This window comes from Equus przewalskii, chromosome 18 (assembly GCF_037783145.1).
Source record: "Equus przewalskii isolate Varuska chromosome 18, EquPr2, whole genome shotgun sequence".
NCBI lineage: Eukaryota > Metazoa > Chordata > Mammalia > Perissodactyla > Equidae > Equus > Equus przewalskii.
The window spans coordinates 46173103-46187156 of NC_091848.1; the positions used below are offsets into that span (position 1 = coordinate 46173103).

Below are 14054 nucleotides of genomic sequence, written 5' to 3' on the forward strand. Positions count from 1 at the left end.
TTTACAAAAGTGATCCTGGACATCTTTGAGGATGCTACTAGATGGCTTGCGCTTTGTCATGTCCTCATCACAAAATAAGTAGAAGTTATTTATCGGTTTTTATCACACGAACAAGGACAGGATCAAATAAAAAATGAGGAAATGAATGAGGGAAGTAGGGCAAAGATAAAATGTGTAGGAAAGCTAAAATTAAGCTAGGAATGAAGTTTTGCATATAAAATTAATTTGACATGAAAGTTTGCTCGACAACTACATTTTAATTGAAAGCATTTTTACTCCTAAAGGGGCTCATAAAAGAGAATTATGTGTAGTTGGCCCTCAATTCATGAGTAGTTGATTTTTTAGGACACAGAATACCTTTTCCTATAGAAATGATATTTTAAAGGATTATTAAAGTCAAATTTTAATGTACATACGAATCTCTGAGGATCTTGCTAAAATGCAGTTTCTGACTGAGTAGGTCTGAGGTAGGACTTGTACATTTCCGATAAGTTCCCAAATGATGCTAGTCCAAGGATTACACTTTCAGTAGCAAAAATCTGCATATTATAATGCAGGAATTTTGTAAGTTAAATAAACTGTGGGCTCACGTGTTAACTTCAACCTTCATTTCCTTGTTTGTGGGGAGAAAAGGGATTCTCAGGTCCAACTAGGGGGTGTTGATAACACCTGTCCTCATGCTGGTCCCAGTGACGGGAGAGACTTCTTTTACACCCTCTTGAGCCAAAGTGGCTGCTGTCCGGTTCTGAGAGGAGACGGGACAGCGCTGCAGCAGTGGGAAGGAGCCGGGCAGCTTGATGGACTAGGGCGTCCAGAGGTGATTCCTTCCATAATGGCTTTACCAATGGTGGATTGAGGGCTTCCTGAGGAAGGTTAGGAGGGGTGGGGATAGGGGCCCCTCTGTGAGCGCTGGCTCATGGGGAGTGAAGGCAATGTGGGTATCATGGATGTGTGTACGTATGAACCGCCTCAGTTTTGAGTCAGTGAAGACGTTTGTATTTTGTAGTTTTGAAGATTATTTGAAACAGGCAACTTGGTTTAAAAAAGGCAGTGGAGTTAAAAACTGAGCTCGCCTCCTTTTCTAATTAGGATATAGATCAGGCTAGAGAGAACAAGCTTATATTACTGCCCTCACTGCCCTTTTTGTTACAATCAGAATTACAAATGATCTTTTGTTCATACTGTGTTGCTTATCTCTTTTTTTTTTTTACTAATGTGCATATGCAACAAATTAGTGATTTCTATTAGGGATTATTGCTTTTTCCCAAAAGGCCATGTTTAATGAAATGAAATTATTAAGAATGACACATACATTCTTCTCAGGAATTTTCAAATTAAACTTTTGTTATATTCCTTGGGTGGCTACTTTTTACTCTTCCCCTTACGTTCCTTTCGAGTGACCAACTTTCTTGAATCAGACACCAGTATTAGAAGGATTAGGGTCCCTTTACTTTTGCCCTGATTTTTCAATTAATTGACTTGTAAATTCTATTATTTGCCCACTATTCAAGTTTGCATATAGCAAGGGCTGTGAAGACTAACTCTCTGGCTCTTAGTGGAAGAGTTTATTTTTACAAAAAGCCAACATTGTTTGTATTATTTTTAACATGGAATTTGTGCCTTTTTGAAACAGACTTTTGCCGCAGCGCAGCCTCCGGTCCCAGGCAGCATGGAGGAACGGATTGCAGAGCTGAACCGGCAGAGCATGGAGGCCCGGGGGAGACTCTTGCAGTTAATAGAGCAGCAGAAGCTTGTTGGTTTGAATCCTTCCTCTCCACCAGCGTCACCTATTCAGTCACCTCTCGGAGCATGGACTGGTTGGTCACAAATTCGTGATTTAAAAGCTAGACACATGAGCGTGTTCGCTTTCTTGATTTTGCAGGTATATCTTGAGCTGAAAGGAATCTCAAAAAGCATATATTTCAGGGCCTTCAATTTGACATAGAAAGAAACAGAGCTAAGTCGCAGAATAAGTGGCAGAAATAGGACTAGAAGGCCAGTGTCCAGATAGAATGTTGTCCCGTGGCGCCTGCAGTTCACATTTGGTATCTTGAGTTCCTCAGTTGCTCTACATGTAAATGGGATTCGACACAGTACGATTCACTTAGGACGTATGCTGTTATATGGCTAATTATAAAATACAAGCATCAAAATGGTAATTTATAATTTCATCAACAAATTACAAGATATTATTCTATTGAAACCATTAAAAGATTTTCTTTTTTAAAGATTGACACCTGAGCTAACAACTGTTGCCAACCTTTTTTTTTTTTCCCTGCTTTATCTACCCAACCCCCCCCCGTACATAGTTGTATATCCTAGTTGCAGGTCCTTCCAGTTGTGGGATGTGGGACGCTGCCTCAACGTGGCCTGATGAGTGGTGTCATCTCCATGCCCAGGATCCGAACCCTGGGCCCCCACAGCGGAGCGTGCGAACTTAACCACTCTGCCACGGAGCCAGCCCCCTAAAAGATTTTCATTTGTGAATTAAACTTTCTATTCTATTGTTACATGTAGGCATGTGAAAAGCTAGAGGAGATTCTAACTAATAGGAGAGTAACTGAAAAATTAGTTGTCGTAGTATTCACTTTCACAAGGGACTGATGAAATGAAGGAGATCTCTAGTTGCTCTTTAACCACAAATCGAAGCACTAACACCCCCGAAGGGTAGGGCTGCGTGTATAGAGAGATTAATTTTGGCCCAGTGTAAGAGAAGGTTCTCGTTGTCGGGAATAGATGAAGCTTTGTATTAGTGAGTGCTGTGTTCCTTGAGGTGCTCAAGCTTTGGGGTTTTAGAGGGATTCCCGTGTCCTGTGGCTGGTTGTGAAGTCGGCGACCTTTAAGGTATCTGCTAGTAAGATTTTTTCTGTCAGAAATTATTTCTTTTTTGAAACTACAGACCCAGAAAGCAGACTCTTTGGAAATTACTGGAAAATGATGGATAATGCATTTCCCCAGAGTGCTTCCTCTTTGCTTGTTCTAGGCTTCTTCAGATGACAGCTTTGTCTCCTGTCCTTCATAGTCATGAAGTCTAGAGGCGACTTCTGATTAGAATGAATAAATTAAACCACTCAATATGTGCGAATACCCGCTATGTGCCTGCCATGTTCTGGGCACCGGGGATGCTGCACTGAACAGGATAAGTTGCTGCCCAGCTGGGCTGCTCCAGTATTCATGGTGGGGAGCAGGCAGTAAGCAAATGAGCAAATAAGCCTATGAGACAATGTCAGCTAATGCTGAGTGCAATGAGGACAAATAAAGCAGATCACTCTTAAGAAGAATTTTGTGATCAAGGGAGACATCATCTGTTTCAGTAGTTCTTTAAGGTTAAAAATACTTCAATTTCTGTTATTCAGTCCTCGGCGCACCTTGAGAGTAGACAGAGCTGATATTATACCTTCTTGATAAAAAAGTAAACTGAGGCACAAAGAGGTTAAGTAATTTGTGTGAAGTTCTAAAGCAAATTGGTAAATTTGCACCTGTGACCTTTTCATTCTAGTGGTTCTTCTCTAAGATACTCTTTTCTAAGTAAAGTTCTTGGTTTCACAGGAACCTCTGTGGGCTTTACTGATAAAGATAAAAGTGAATCATATGCCATGCAAAACCTCTGTGGTTTGCCGGGATAACCAAGGAATATGTTATGAAATTAAATAGGGTTTCATTATCCCTTGAAGCCCAGAAATCACTGGTTTTAAGCAGCAACACCTAGGAGCCTCTGTGGAACCACCTGGGAGGGACATAAAGCCTTTCATTAGTCGACACTTAGTCAATATTTGTTGATTGGTAACCTACTTCTGAAATATTGAAAATGTGCATAATTATACTTGCCATTGGCCGTATGAGCTTGTCAGCCAAGTTTCCCCTCCTCGTGTCTTCAGTAACAGCAATAATGTAATAGATTTAGCAGAGTTAAAGTTTTACTGAATGACTTCAGAAATTTTCTTTCTTCTTCCTGTTTTTTTTTTTTTTTTGAAAACTTTACATAAGCTGCTTTGTGACAAAACTCTCAAGTTCTTTAGGGCTAGTTCTTAATTTCTGTTTTTCGCTTCCAGATATGACATGATACTACTTGTCTGAAGATTCTGGCTCTCTATGAATTGGCATGCTATTGAATGGACACTAGTAACTAAAGTTTCTTGTCTCACAGTTCATTTTTAAAAAATCCTTCAAGTGTATCTGTGGGCCATAATGATAAAAATATAGAAAGAACTCCCAAATTTATAATGTGAAATTTGCAGTAAGACGAAGATCAAGTTAAATTTTTATTTTAATGAAAGGTAATGAAACTACTGTTTATTTTTCTGTTTTAGAAGGAGGAAAGAGGACAATTGAGGTATCTATTCCAGGAGTAGAAGCCCCAGAAAGCTCAAAATGCAGTACTATCTCTCCTACCAGTGGGATAAATACAAGAAGGTAGGGTTACACTCTGAAAAGTTACTTAAAAAAAAAAAATCAAGAATGTAGTATGTGTTTCATTCTCTTTGTGAAAAAAGGAAATTCGTAATATCTAACTCAAGTTCAGACAGACTCACTCATGTAGAGAAAATAAAGTAATTGGAAAGAAGAATTTGCGGGGAAAAAGAAGACTGACTGAGCAATAAGCCTTAACTAAGTAGAAAAGCACGAGTTGGCTATTGAAACAAAATGGGATAATAGCATGTATGTGGAGTACTTTATGGGTTACAGAATTAGGAGATAATCTGTGATAGGGTGGGTAAATTGAGCAGTAGTATTTTCTTCCTTTACAATAAATGAAACTGAAGCTCACAGAGCTGATTGGGTGGTTCGCCTAGGTGGGTCACATGGTTGGTAAATGGTGACACTAAGGACATCCCTGGCTCTTCTCTCTCCACTGTTCATGCTCACACGCACTGTGGTGCTCCAAGTTCCATTACTGCCCTGGCATTCTTCTTCACCCCCGCACATCCATTTTTCCCTTTTAGTGTTAAAAACTTTTCGGTATGGAAATGATGCGGGGTCGGTGAGCCGAGGAGTCGAAAGAAAGATTTCTTAGACTCTGAAGATCTGGCAGTAGTGCTCTTTTATTTAGAGAATAGTATGGAATAGCATGGGGACAAGACCCATGGGCAGTCAGAGCTTCTGCTGCCAGCATGGGGACAGGACCCATGGGCAGTCAGAGCTGCTACTTGGAGACAGGACCCACGGGCAGTCAGAGATGCTGCTGGCATGGGGAGCTGCTGTTGCCGCCGCTGGCATGGGGACAGAACCCATGGGCAGGCAGAGCTGCTGCCAGCATGTTGCTGCTGCCACTGCTGCTGCCCCAAGTTGAGGGTTAGAGCTAAATTTAAGGCATAGGTATGTGAGTTATCTCTTTACGAGCCAAAAAAAACAGTTAAAATGGTACCAGTACCGGTAGGGTCCGGCCACTGGGCGGTCCCACAACTTTTAGATAAGAATCAAACCGGATTGAGTAAATGGCAGAAGTCACCGCTCAAATATTATCTTCAGCTAAAGACAAAGGAGGATTTTGGTGGTGGGGGGGGGGGGGTCAGTTACATGAGGTTGCCAGACAGTAAACAACTTAAGTTCTTGCCTTCCTCATTAAGAGTTGCCAGAGATAAGGCCATCCCCCCTTCCTCCTGGCGCAGAGAGGGAGGCATGGAGATTTCCTTCACAAATGCAACTGTCTCTGATCAAAGGGCAAGCAAATTCCACTCCTTGGAGCCTGCTTCTCCTCTGCAGTTTTAAAATTAACTAGTCTAAAATCCTCATCAATACTGTAATGGTGGATACATGACATTATACATTTGTCAAAACCCATAGAATGTATAATGCAGTGTGAACCCTAATGTAAACTCTGGATTTAATTAATAATAATGTATCAATATTATCTCATCAATCGTAAAAAAAATTTACCACACTGTTGCAAGGTGTTAATAACAGGGGAAACTGGGGCGGTAGGGGAGGGTTATTGGAACTCTCTGTAGCCTACACTCAATCTTTCTGTAAACCTAAAACTACTCTAAAAAGGAAGGTCTATTAATTAAAAAAAAAAAAAAGATTTAGGTTGGTAAAAATATGTTACAAATAATTTACCTCATTTGGACCTAACTCAGCCATTCGTTTTCAAGCTCTTGCCAGTATTGAGACTTGTCAGTCTTACATAATTTTTGAAGGTTAGTAATGATAGATCACACAGTCTCTCTTATTTCTCATAAATAGATCTTCAGGAGCTACTAGTCATTCTTGTTCTCCATTAAATGCCACCTCAGGAAGTGGACGATTCACGCCTCTTAATCCAAGAGCAAAGGTATGTGATAAGATGCAGTTGTGAAATGTGTGTAGGGTCAGGAGGGTGGAAGGTGGCGGATGCAGTGATTTCCATTCTTAATTATTCTTCCTGTTATCCTAGAGATGATGTAAAATTCTCAGGAGAAAAGAAATGCTAATTTACCTTCATTAGAAAAAAGCAAATAGGTCATACACTTCTTTTGTTTTCTGAAGTATCTAAGGAATAATGTAAAATTCCACTAGGATTTCAACCATCAAAGACTGGAAATTACTGGTTTCAGGCAGAGCATTCCAAATAGTGTGGCAGGGCACACAGCTGTGCCTTGAAGTTGTGGGTTTACTGAAATTCTGCTTCCCTCATTTTCTTGCTGTGGCTCTGTGAGCCCTGGGACCAGTCACTTTCCTTGTCACTTTACCCCCATGTGCTGTATCTGAGTGCTACTGATTAGGGAAGTTATGGCACAAAGGGTAAGTAAATGTTTTATGTATCATCCTTCGTGTGTTCTGATTTGGTATCAGAAAATGTATAGAATCTAAGCCTCTTACAATATATCCAAAATTTTTGCAAAAGGCTTTTTTCTGTGTTGGTAATATAGCAAAATATAGTTCCTTTGAGTGTTTGGTCCTAGCAAATTATGAGGATATCTTTAAAATCATAAACATTGCATTTGCAAACTTGAGCTAACAACTGTTTGATGGGGAGGGGATCTTCTTTGCTATTCTTCTCCCTAACTTAAGTAATTAGACCAAATAGTGTTTTAATAAACCTTGAGTATTTATAGCCCAAATTAATTGATAGACTCAGTTATCCCAATTGCCCAGCACTGGAAGATTTGTCCCTTCTTGTGTCCTATATTCTAAAAATGCTTTTTAAAGTAAACTATTTTATAAAATTTGCCCTTAGTTTCTGGAACTTGGTAACATTTAGTTTACTAAGATCAAATGACTCTTTTTGTCATTTTTAGAAGTTGTATCTATGATTTGTGTACAACCCTGGGTTTATCCTTGAGAAATTAGGTCTCCTAAATCAGTAACGGGATCTGTTGACCCGGGAATCAGTTATTTGGGAGTGTCTCTGTTAGAGAATAAAACTTGCCAGGAGCAATTTAATTTCCAGTACATTCAGTGGCATATGATGACTTGGTTCTATATACTTGGTCTAAATAATTGTAAATCTCGAATGATCTTATGTTCCTGGTTACCTTCTAAATCCTTTTGCCTCTTTTTCCAACAGATTGAGAAACAAAATGAAGAGGGCTGGTTTGCTCTTTCTACCCACGTGTCATAACTAAAGTCGAGTTTTACAGAGTTTGTTCTCGGTAATATATTCTTGAGCTTCTATTCCCTTTTCCCTGCTCCTGATTTCAAGTTTTTATGTCCTCCTTTTAGATAAAACCTACAAAGATCTTGTGACTTAGTACTAATGGAACAAAGAAATAAAGCAATTATTTTAATATTTGGCCTTTTCAAATAGATTTCCAACAACCAACCAACCTACAACTTCCTGTAAATAAAATTTCGACTATAGAGAAATTAAAGTTTTGTAATCTAATAATTTCGTTAATATTTTAGTTTTTTTTTAAGTAATACATTTTTATCTTTATCTTTATTCAGATTTTTTTTGGTCTAGTGTATCTTAAATGTTGATGTGTTTCATTTTTATTTTTTTCTGAAGAACTAAGTTACTTTGCATATAACTTACAGTAAAATGCTTCTGTGTGATTAAAGTCTGGCTTTCAGAAAAATTTAACACTCCCATTTGGTTTCTTTTCTGGGGAGAAGTTACTGTAGTCCATCACTTTTTTCCAACAAGTGGAATGTACAGCTTTAAAAAGTAGGTGTGGGAGTATTTATTTATATTTGCTTAATCAGGTAAGAGTGGTTGTGTATATATTATAAAATTCTTATGTAGTCTTTAAATCTGAAAATGTCATCAATAATAGTAACATACATCAAATAAATAATGATCATAGAGCTCACATGTCTAAATACAATAACATCAATTTATTGGCATGTTTAGTATTTGAACCAGAATTGAATACAAAAGTTAGTATCAGTTTTCCCAGCCCTGAATCTGCTAAACTTTCAGGGTAGGTTTTTCTCCAAGGCATCAGTTTGCCTCTCAGATGTTGGTATCTATCTTCAACATGCTTTCTGAATTATCTCTGTCCCTTGGCTGTATGATAGGAATTCTCAACCTAAGCGAGGTGGCAATGGGGTCGAGGTGGCAATGGGGTCGGGGCAGCACGTTGAAAGTGCTTGGGGAGCTTTCTCAGACAATACCTTCTCTCTACCTGCAGTTGTAAATCACTATTTTAGGAAGTGTCCCATGCAGCCTTCATTTGAGCCTCTTCATTATTGTGGTGGCAAAAATAAAATGATTTTCTTCTGGTATCACTTATTTTATTTATATGAAGCCATCTGTGTTTATTTGTGTTATTGCAGATTCTTCCATCTGTATTGCACTCTTTGAAAATTGGTATTTGATAAATGCTATCCCTATCTGGGATACACAAGCGTTTTAATGTTATTCCTTACGTTATTGAAATGTCAAGCTATCTGCTTGGTTTGTAAATGCATTCTTTTGACATTCATTTTCCTTAATGTTCTCCAGCTGGTTGAGTCTTTATATTTTCCCCTCTATATTCCTTTAAGACTCAAAAGCCATGATTCTCAACTTTGGGAGCACTTAAAAAATACCAAACAGAGGGGCCAGCCCTGTGGTCCAGTGGTTAAGTTCGTGTGCTCTGCTTCAGTGGCTCAGGCTTTCCCCAGTTCAGATCCTGTGGCGGTGTCCCATATAGCAGAACAAGAAGGACCTACAACTAGAATATACAACTATGTATTGGGGGGCTTTGGGGAGAAGAAGAAGAAGAAAAAAAAGGATTGGCAACAGATGTTAGCTCAGGGCCAATCTTTAAAAAAAAAACAAAACAGCCAGCCCTGATGGCCCAGTGGTTAAAGTTCGCTGCTAACTGCTTCGGCGGCCTGGGTTCGCTTCGTGGTTGCAGAACCACACCACCCATCTGTCAGTTGCCATGCTGAGCTGGTGGCTCACACAGAAGAACTTGAACAACTTACAACCAGGATATACAACCATGTACTGGGGCTTTGGGGAGGGGAATAAAAAGAGGAAGATAGGTAACAGATGTTAGCTCAGGGCGAATCTTTCCCTGCAAAAAATAAAAACAAACCAAACAGACTACCTGAGGGGTGAGCCCTTAGCATGGTATCTTAAAAAGCTGCTCCAGGTGATTAAATGTGCAGCTGGAGTTGAGAACCAATGCAAAAAGCTTTTACCACTACCTTCCTGGCAGTCTGTGGGACTGACATTTAAATATCCATCCTATTAAATGGTTTTGTATGCTGATAAAATACAAAAGTAGGTTGAAAAAACTCCAGGAATAATAGATGTAGAGAAAAGAGCCTTTTTTTCTTAGGCCTTCTGAAGCAGTGCTGCTCAACCTGGGCTGCCGTTAAGAGTCATCTGGGCACGAGTCATCTGGGGACGTTGGAAAATTCCCATTGCCCAAGGCTCACCCCACAGCAATTAAATCAGAATCTCCATAGGCAGGACACAAACATCAGTATTTTTAGAAACCTCCTCAAATGATTCCACTGTGCAGCTAAGCTTGGGAAACAATATTATAAAGGTATTCACTGCCCCCCAAATCATCAATTGGGTGAATAGTAGGTTTTAATCAACAAACTACCTGGGGCCTCTTTTTCAGCTTCCAGAGCCATATTCATCAGTGGGTCTCAGAGTATGAACCCCGACCAGCAGCATCACCATCAATGGGGTACTTATTAGAAATGAAAATTCTGGGGCCCCACTGCAGACCTGTTAATCAGAACCTCTGGTATCTGTTGTAACAAGTCCTCCAGGAGATTCTGAGGCATGCCCAAGTTTGGGAATCACTGGTCGATCTGTAGAGCGGTGAACTCTGCTGTATTTTACTGTGATGTACTACACTGGTATTTACCATAACAGTCCAAACTCAGATTACTTGTTCTTGTGTTTAGACTCAAGTTTTTTGATAACATATGACTTCTCCAATAGTCCTCAGGAAGCTGCCAATCAGTTGCTAACTTTAGTGAAATTTACAGTTCTCCAAATTGCAGCCTGGGAGAGAAACTAGACTGATTATTAAGTCCACAGTTACAATATAACCATTCCTACCCTGTACAGTGAAATCATTTGGGTTAGCATTTAATTGTTTACTAAGTGCCAAGCACTGTTTTAGCCACTTTACATGACTTCATGACACCTTTATGACGTAGAGGCTGTTATCTTCATTCTGCAGATAAGGAAACTGAGGTACCAGACGGTAAGTAGTTTCTCAGGGTCACACATCTAGGGAGTGGTGGCACTAGAATGGGAACATAGGCCATCTTTCTCCAAAGCCTGTGCTGTGCTGCCATCTTACAGTGTGTATGGTATGGGGGCACCATAATAATAACTGCTGCCTTTACTGAGCCATTGCTGTGGCAGGCACTGTGCTAAGTGGCAGTATCTCTGTGATCTCATTTAGGTCTCACAGTCATCCTCTGAGTTAGATATGTTAAGTGCCCTCCCCTCTTTACGAAGGAGGAAATTGAGCCCTAGAGGTGAACGAAGTGAGTTGCCCAATGTCAGAGTGCTTGTGAGAGGTAAAGTCAGGACTTGAGGCTCTTAAAATAATTATTGGACTTCTCCTAAATTAGAGGAAATAACCAGTACAGTACAGTGACTCAGGGTGCAAGTATTGCAGCCAGAAAGCTTGGATTCAAATGCCGTCTCTTCCACTTGGGCTGTGTCCCTTGGACAAGCTAATCCGTCTTTCCCATTTGAAGGTCAGAGATAATATATCTTTCTTAGAAGGTTTTGAGGATTAAGTGAGGTAAATATACGTAAATGTGCTGAGAACAGGGCCTGACCCACAATAAGCACTCAGTAATTATGATTGCCAGTTTTTTTGTATACATATAAATACAATTTTGCCTCTGTGTTTCCAGATTTTTTAGACATTCTGCAGTAAATTTATTGTGTTTTTCTCAGATTAACAGTTGGACCCGGTGCTTTAAATTTAGAGGTATTTCACCTGAAAAGATGTTTGGAGATTGAGAGAAAATAATCAAGCATGTTATTTGAAAATGTAACATGCTGTTTAGAAATAGGTTTATGCTATGTTTTCTGACTTCTCAGACAACCTGGATATACTATTTAATAGTTAATAGCAAGGATAATGGTGGTTTATTTTTTATGCGGAGAATACTTGACTAAAGAGAACATCTTGATATTACCAACAAATGCATGGTGTAGGTTTTTGGAAAGTTATTGTGTAAGATTATGGAAACCAATAAACACAAAATATTGTACAGTCATTTTTTTCTTATTAACTTTATTTGGAAACAATTTATATACAATAAACTATATCTGTTTAAAGAGGACCATTCATTGACTTTTGGGAGTTGTATATACCCATGAAACTACCACCACAATTAAAACACAACATTTCTATCATCTCCAAAAGATTCCTCCTGTTTCTCTGCAGTGCATGCTCCTCTTTGCTCCGCCCCTGGGCGGCCAATGATCTGGTTTTGGTCATCATAGATTTGTTTGCATTTCATATAAATGGAATCATACATTATGTACTATTTTGTGTCTGGCTTCCTTCACTCATAGTTGAGATTCATCCATGTTGTGTGTATTACAACATGTAAATTTTTTTCTTCTGAGATATTTTACTTCTGAGTAAAGATATTTATCCATTCACCTGTCAGTGGCCATTTGGGTTATTTCCAGTTTTTGGCTATGATGAATAAAGCTCCTATGAATATTTGTGTACAAGGCTTTGTATGGTCAGGATTTTTTGTTTCTCTTGAATTAATACTTTGGCTGTGGAATGGCTTGGTATATGTTTAACTTTTAAAGAAGCTGCTAAACAGTTTTCCAAAGTGGCTGTGCCGTGTTACATTCCCAGCAGCGGTGTAGGAGAGCCCACTTGTTCCACATCCTTCCACATTTGGTGCTGGCTTTTTAATTTTGGTGGGTGTGGAGTGTGTGCACTGTGGTGTGCATTTCCCTGAGGACTACTATTAAGTATCTTTCCATGTGCTTATTGACCACTCAATAGCTGATGTGAAGTATTCCAAGTCCTTTGCCCATTTAAAAAATGAGGTGGTTTTTTTCTTACTGAATTATAAGAATCTTTTATGTATTCTAGGTACAAAGTCCTATGTCACTTATTATTGTGATGTTTTAGAAACAATGTTCTGTAACCAATAACATTGGGTACTTAAAAATCAGCGGGAGTGCTGTACCACAGAGAGTTAAGAACAAGTGCTAAACCGAGCAATCTGTCAAGCTGGGCCTATACTGTGCGCGCCCCGTCATGCCACCGAGGAGCCCGCAACATAACATCTTATTTACTCTTCAAGGCCAACAGCGGTAACACAGCGTAAACTAAGTAAATAAATAAGTAAAAGAAACTAAAACCCGGCGATGTATCTTTGCAGATGTTAGTACGCGCTCTGGGCCCCTTTGGGCCGGTTTGTATTATTGGGCAGGTATCTTCGAAAGTATTTAAAAGTCGTTTCATTTAACTATCAATAAAATATCCTTAGTTGATAATAAACTGGTAGAATGCTGGGCTTTTCTGTCCGGCTTTGAACCGGAGTCAAGGGCCACGAAATAGCGGGGACCACAGCGAGACAGGGATCGAGGTTCCCTGCCGCACCGCCTGGGGCAGTCTCTGCGAGCCGCCTCGGGACGGCGCATGCGCCTCACCGCCCGTCCGTCTCCGCGCTCCAGGAGGCGGGGCGGTGTTGCCGTGGTAACCGCAGTAAACGGAGGACCTGGGAGGAGGCTGTGGCTAGGAACGCGCGGCCGCGGTCGGTGCCTTAGGTAAGTTTGGACCCCAGCAGTCGGGCTGTTCCCGCGACCTCCCCCTCCACTCCGTTAGCGAGTCGAGGAGCAGTGACCTGCACTCGGCCTCCCAGCAGGCTGAGCATGCTTTGCTGAAGCCCATCGCTTCGTTCTCCCTGCGGATCAGGGCTACAGCCGCTTGAGTGACTCGCACTCGCGGGCATGGAGCCAGACACTGTGGATACAGAGTGGACGCGGTGCCTGCCTGCAGGAGCTCACAGGCCGGCTGGGCGGACGACAGCAGGCAGCAGGAGGACGAGTTAGACCGCGCCAAGCCCGAGCGGGGGGTCTCGGGGGATAGGGCCCGGTTCTGGGGTCAGGCAAGCCACCCCGCCCTACACCTTGTGTGACACTTGGCAAGTTGACCCCTCCGCACTTCAGTTTCCTCATCTCTAAAACAGAAGATGGTAATGCTTACCTTGTGGGGTTCTTGTTATAATTAAATAGGTTTATGCAGGTAAAGTGCGCAGCACATGCATGGCGTGTAGTAGGTGTACAACAGATATTTGTTGCATACAAGTACTCACTGTGACCAGCCAGTCGTGAGTTGTTGGGTGGCTACTGCCAAAAACTTTTGAGAAGGAGAAGGAGCTAAGGAGGGGGAAGGTGACAGGAGATGAGCTACAGACCCTAAGATGAAGGACCTTTATGCCATGCGAAGGAATCTGAGTTCTTATCTATGGCATTGGGGAGCCATTAAAGGTTTTAAAGAAGACGAGAGGCACATTAAAAGCTATATTTTAGAAATACAAGAGGCAGTATAGAAAGTGGATTAGAGAAGGAAGTGAGAAGACATGAGGCTGTGGTAATGGTAGAGGTGAGATGAGGAGGACCAGAACTAGGGTGGTGACAATGGGAACAGAAGGGAGGAGATGAATTCAAAAGGCTTAATAGC

General features: G+C 40.7%; 2 protein-coding genes across 10 annotated transcripts in view; both read left to right on the top strand.

The window, feature by feature from the left end:
• The window catches only part of SPICE1 (spindle and centriole associated protein 1), a 50657-nt gene extending 42660 nt beyond the window's left edge, over nucleotides 1-7997 (top strand). For all 6 annotated transcript variants that reach the window (XM_008523031.2, XM_008523058.2, XM_008523039.2 and 3 more), the window contains 4 exons: nucleotides 1634-1817; nucleotides 4311-4413; nucleotides 6184-6271; nucleotides 7487-7997. In XM_008523031.2, coding sequence (XP_008521253.2) covers nucleotides 1634-1817; nucleotides 4311-4413; nucleotides 6184-6271; nucleotides 7487-7540 — 429 coding nt within the window. In that variant the 3' untranslated portion in view covers nucleotides 7541-7997. The remainder of the gene's footprint in view (nucleotides 1-1633; nucleotides 1818-4310; nucleotides 4414-6183; nucleotides 6272-7486) is intronic.
• Nucleotides 7998-13012: 5015 nt separating this feature from the next.
• Nucleotides 13013-14054, top strand: part of CFAP44 (cilia and flagella associated protein 44) — a 105192-nt gene continuing 104150 nt past the window's right edge. For 2 of the 4 annotated variants that reach the window (XR_011528961.1, XM_070581937.1), the window contains exon 1: nucleotides 13013-13138. The gene's annotated coding sequence lies outside the window, so the exon portion shown is untranslated. Of the gene's footprint in view, nucleotides 13567-14054 lie in introns of all 4 variants that reach the window. The other 2 variants (XM_070581940.1, XM_070581938.1) reach the window with 2 other exon arrangements.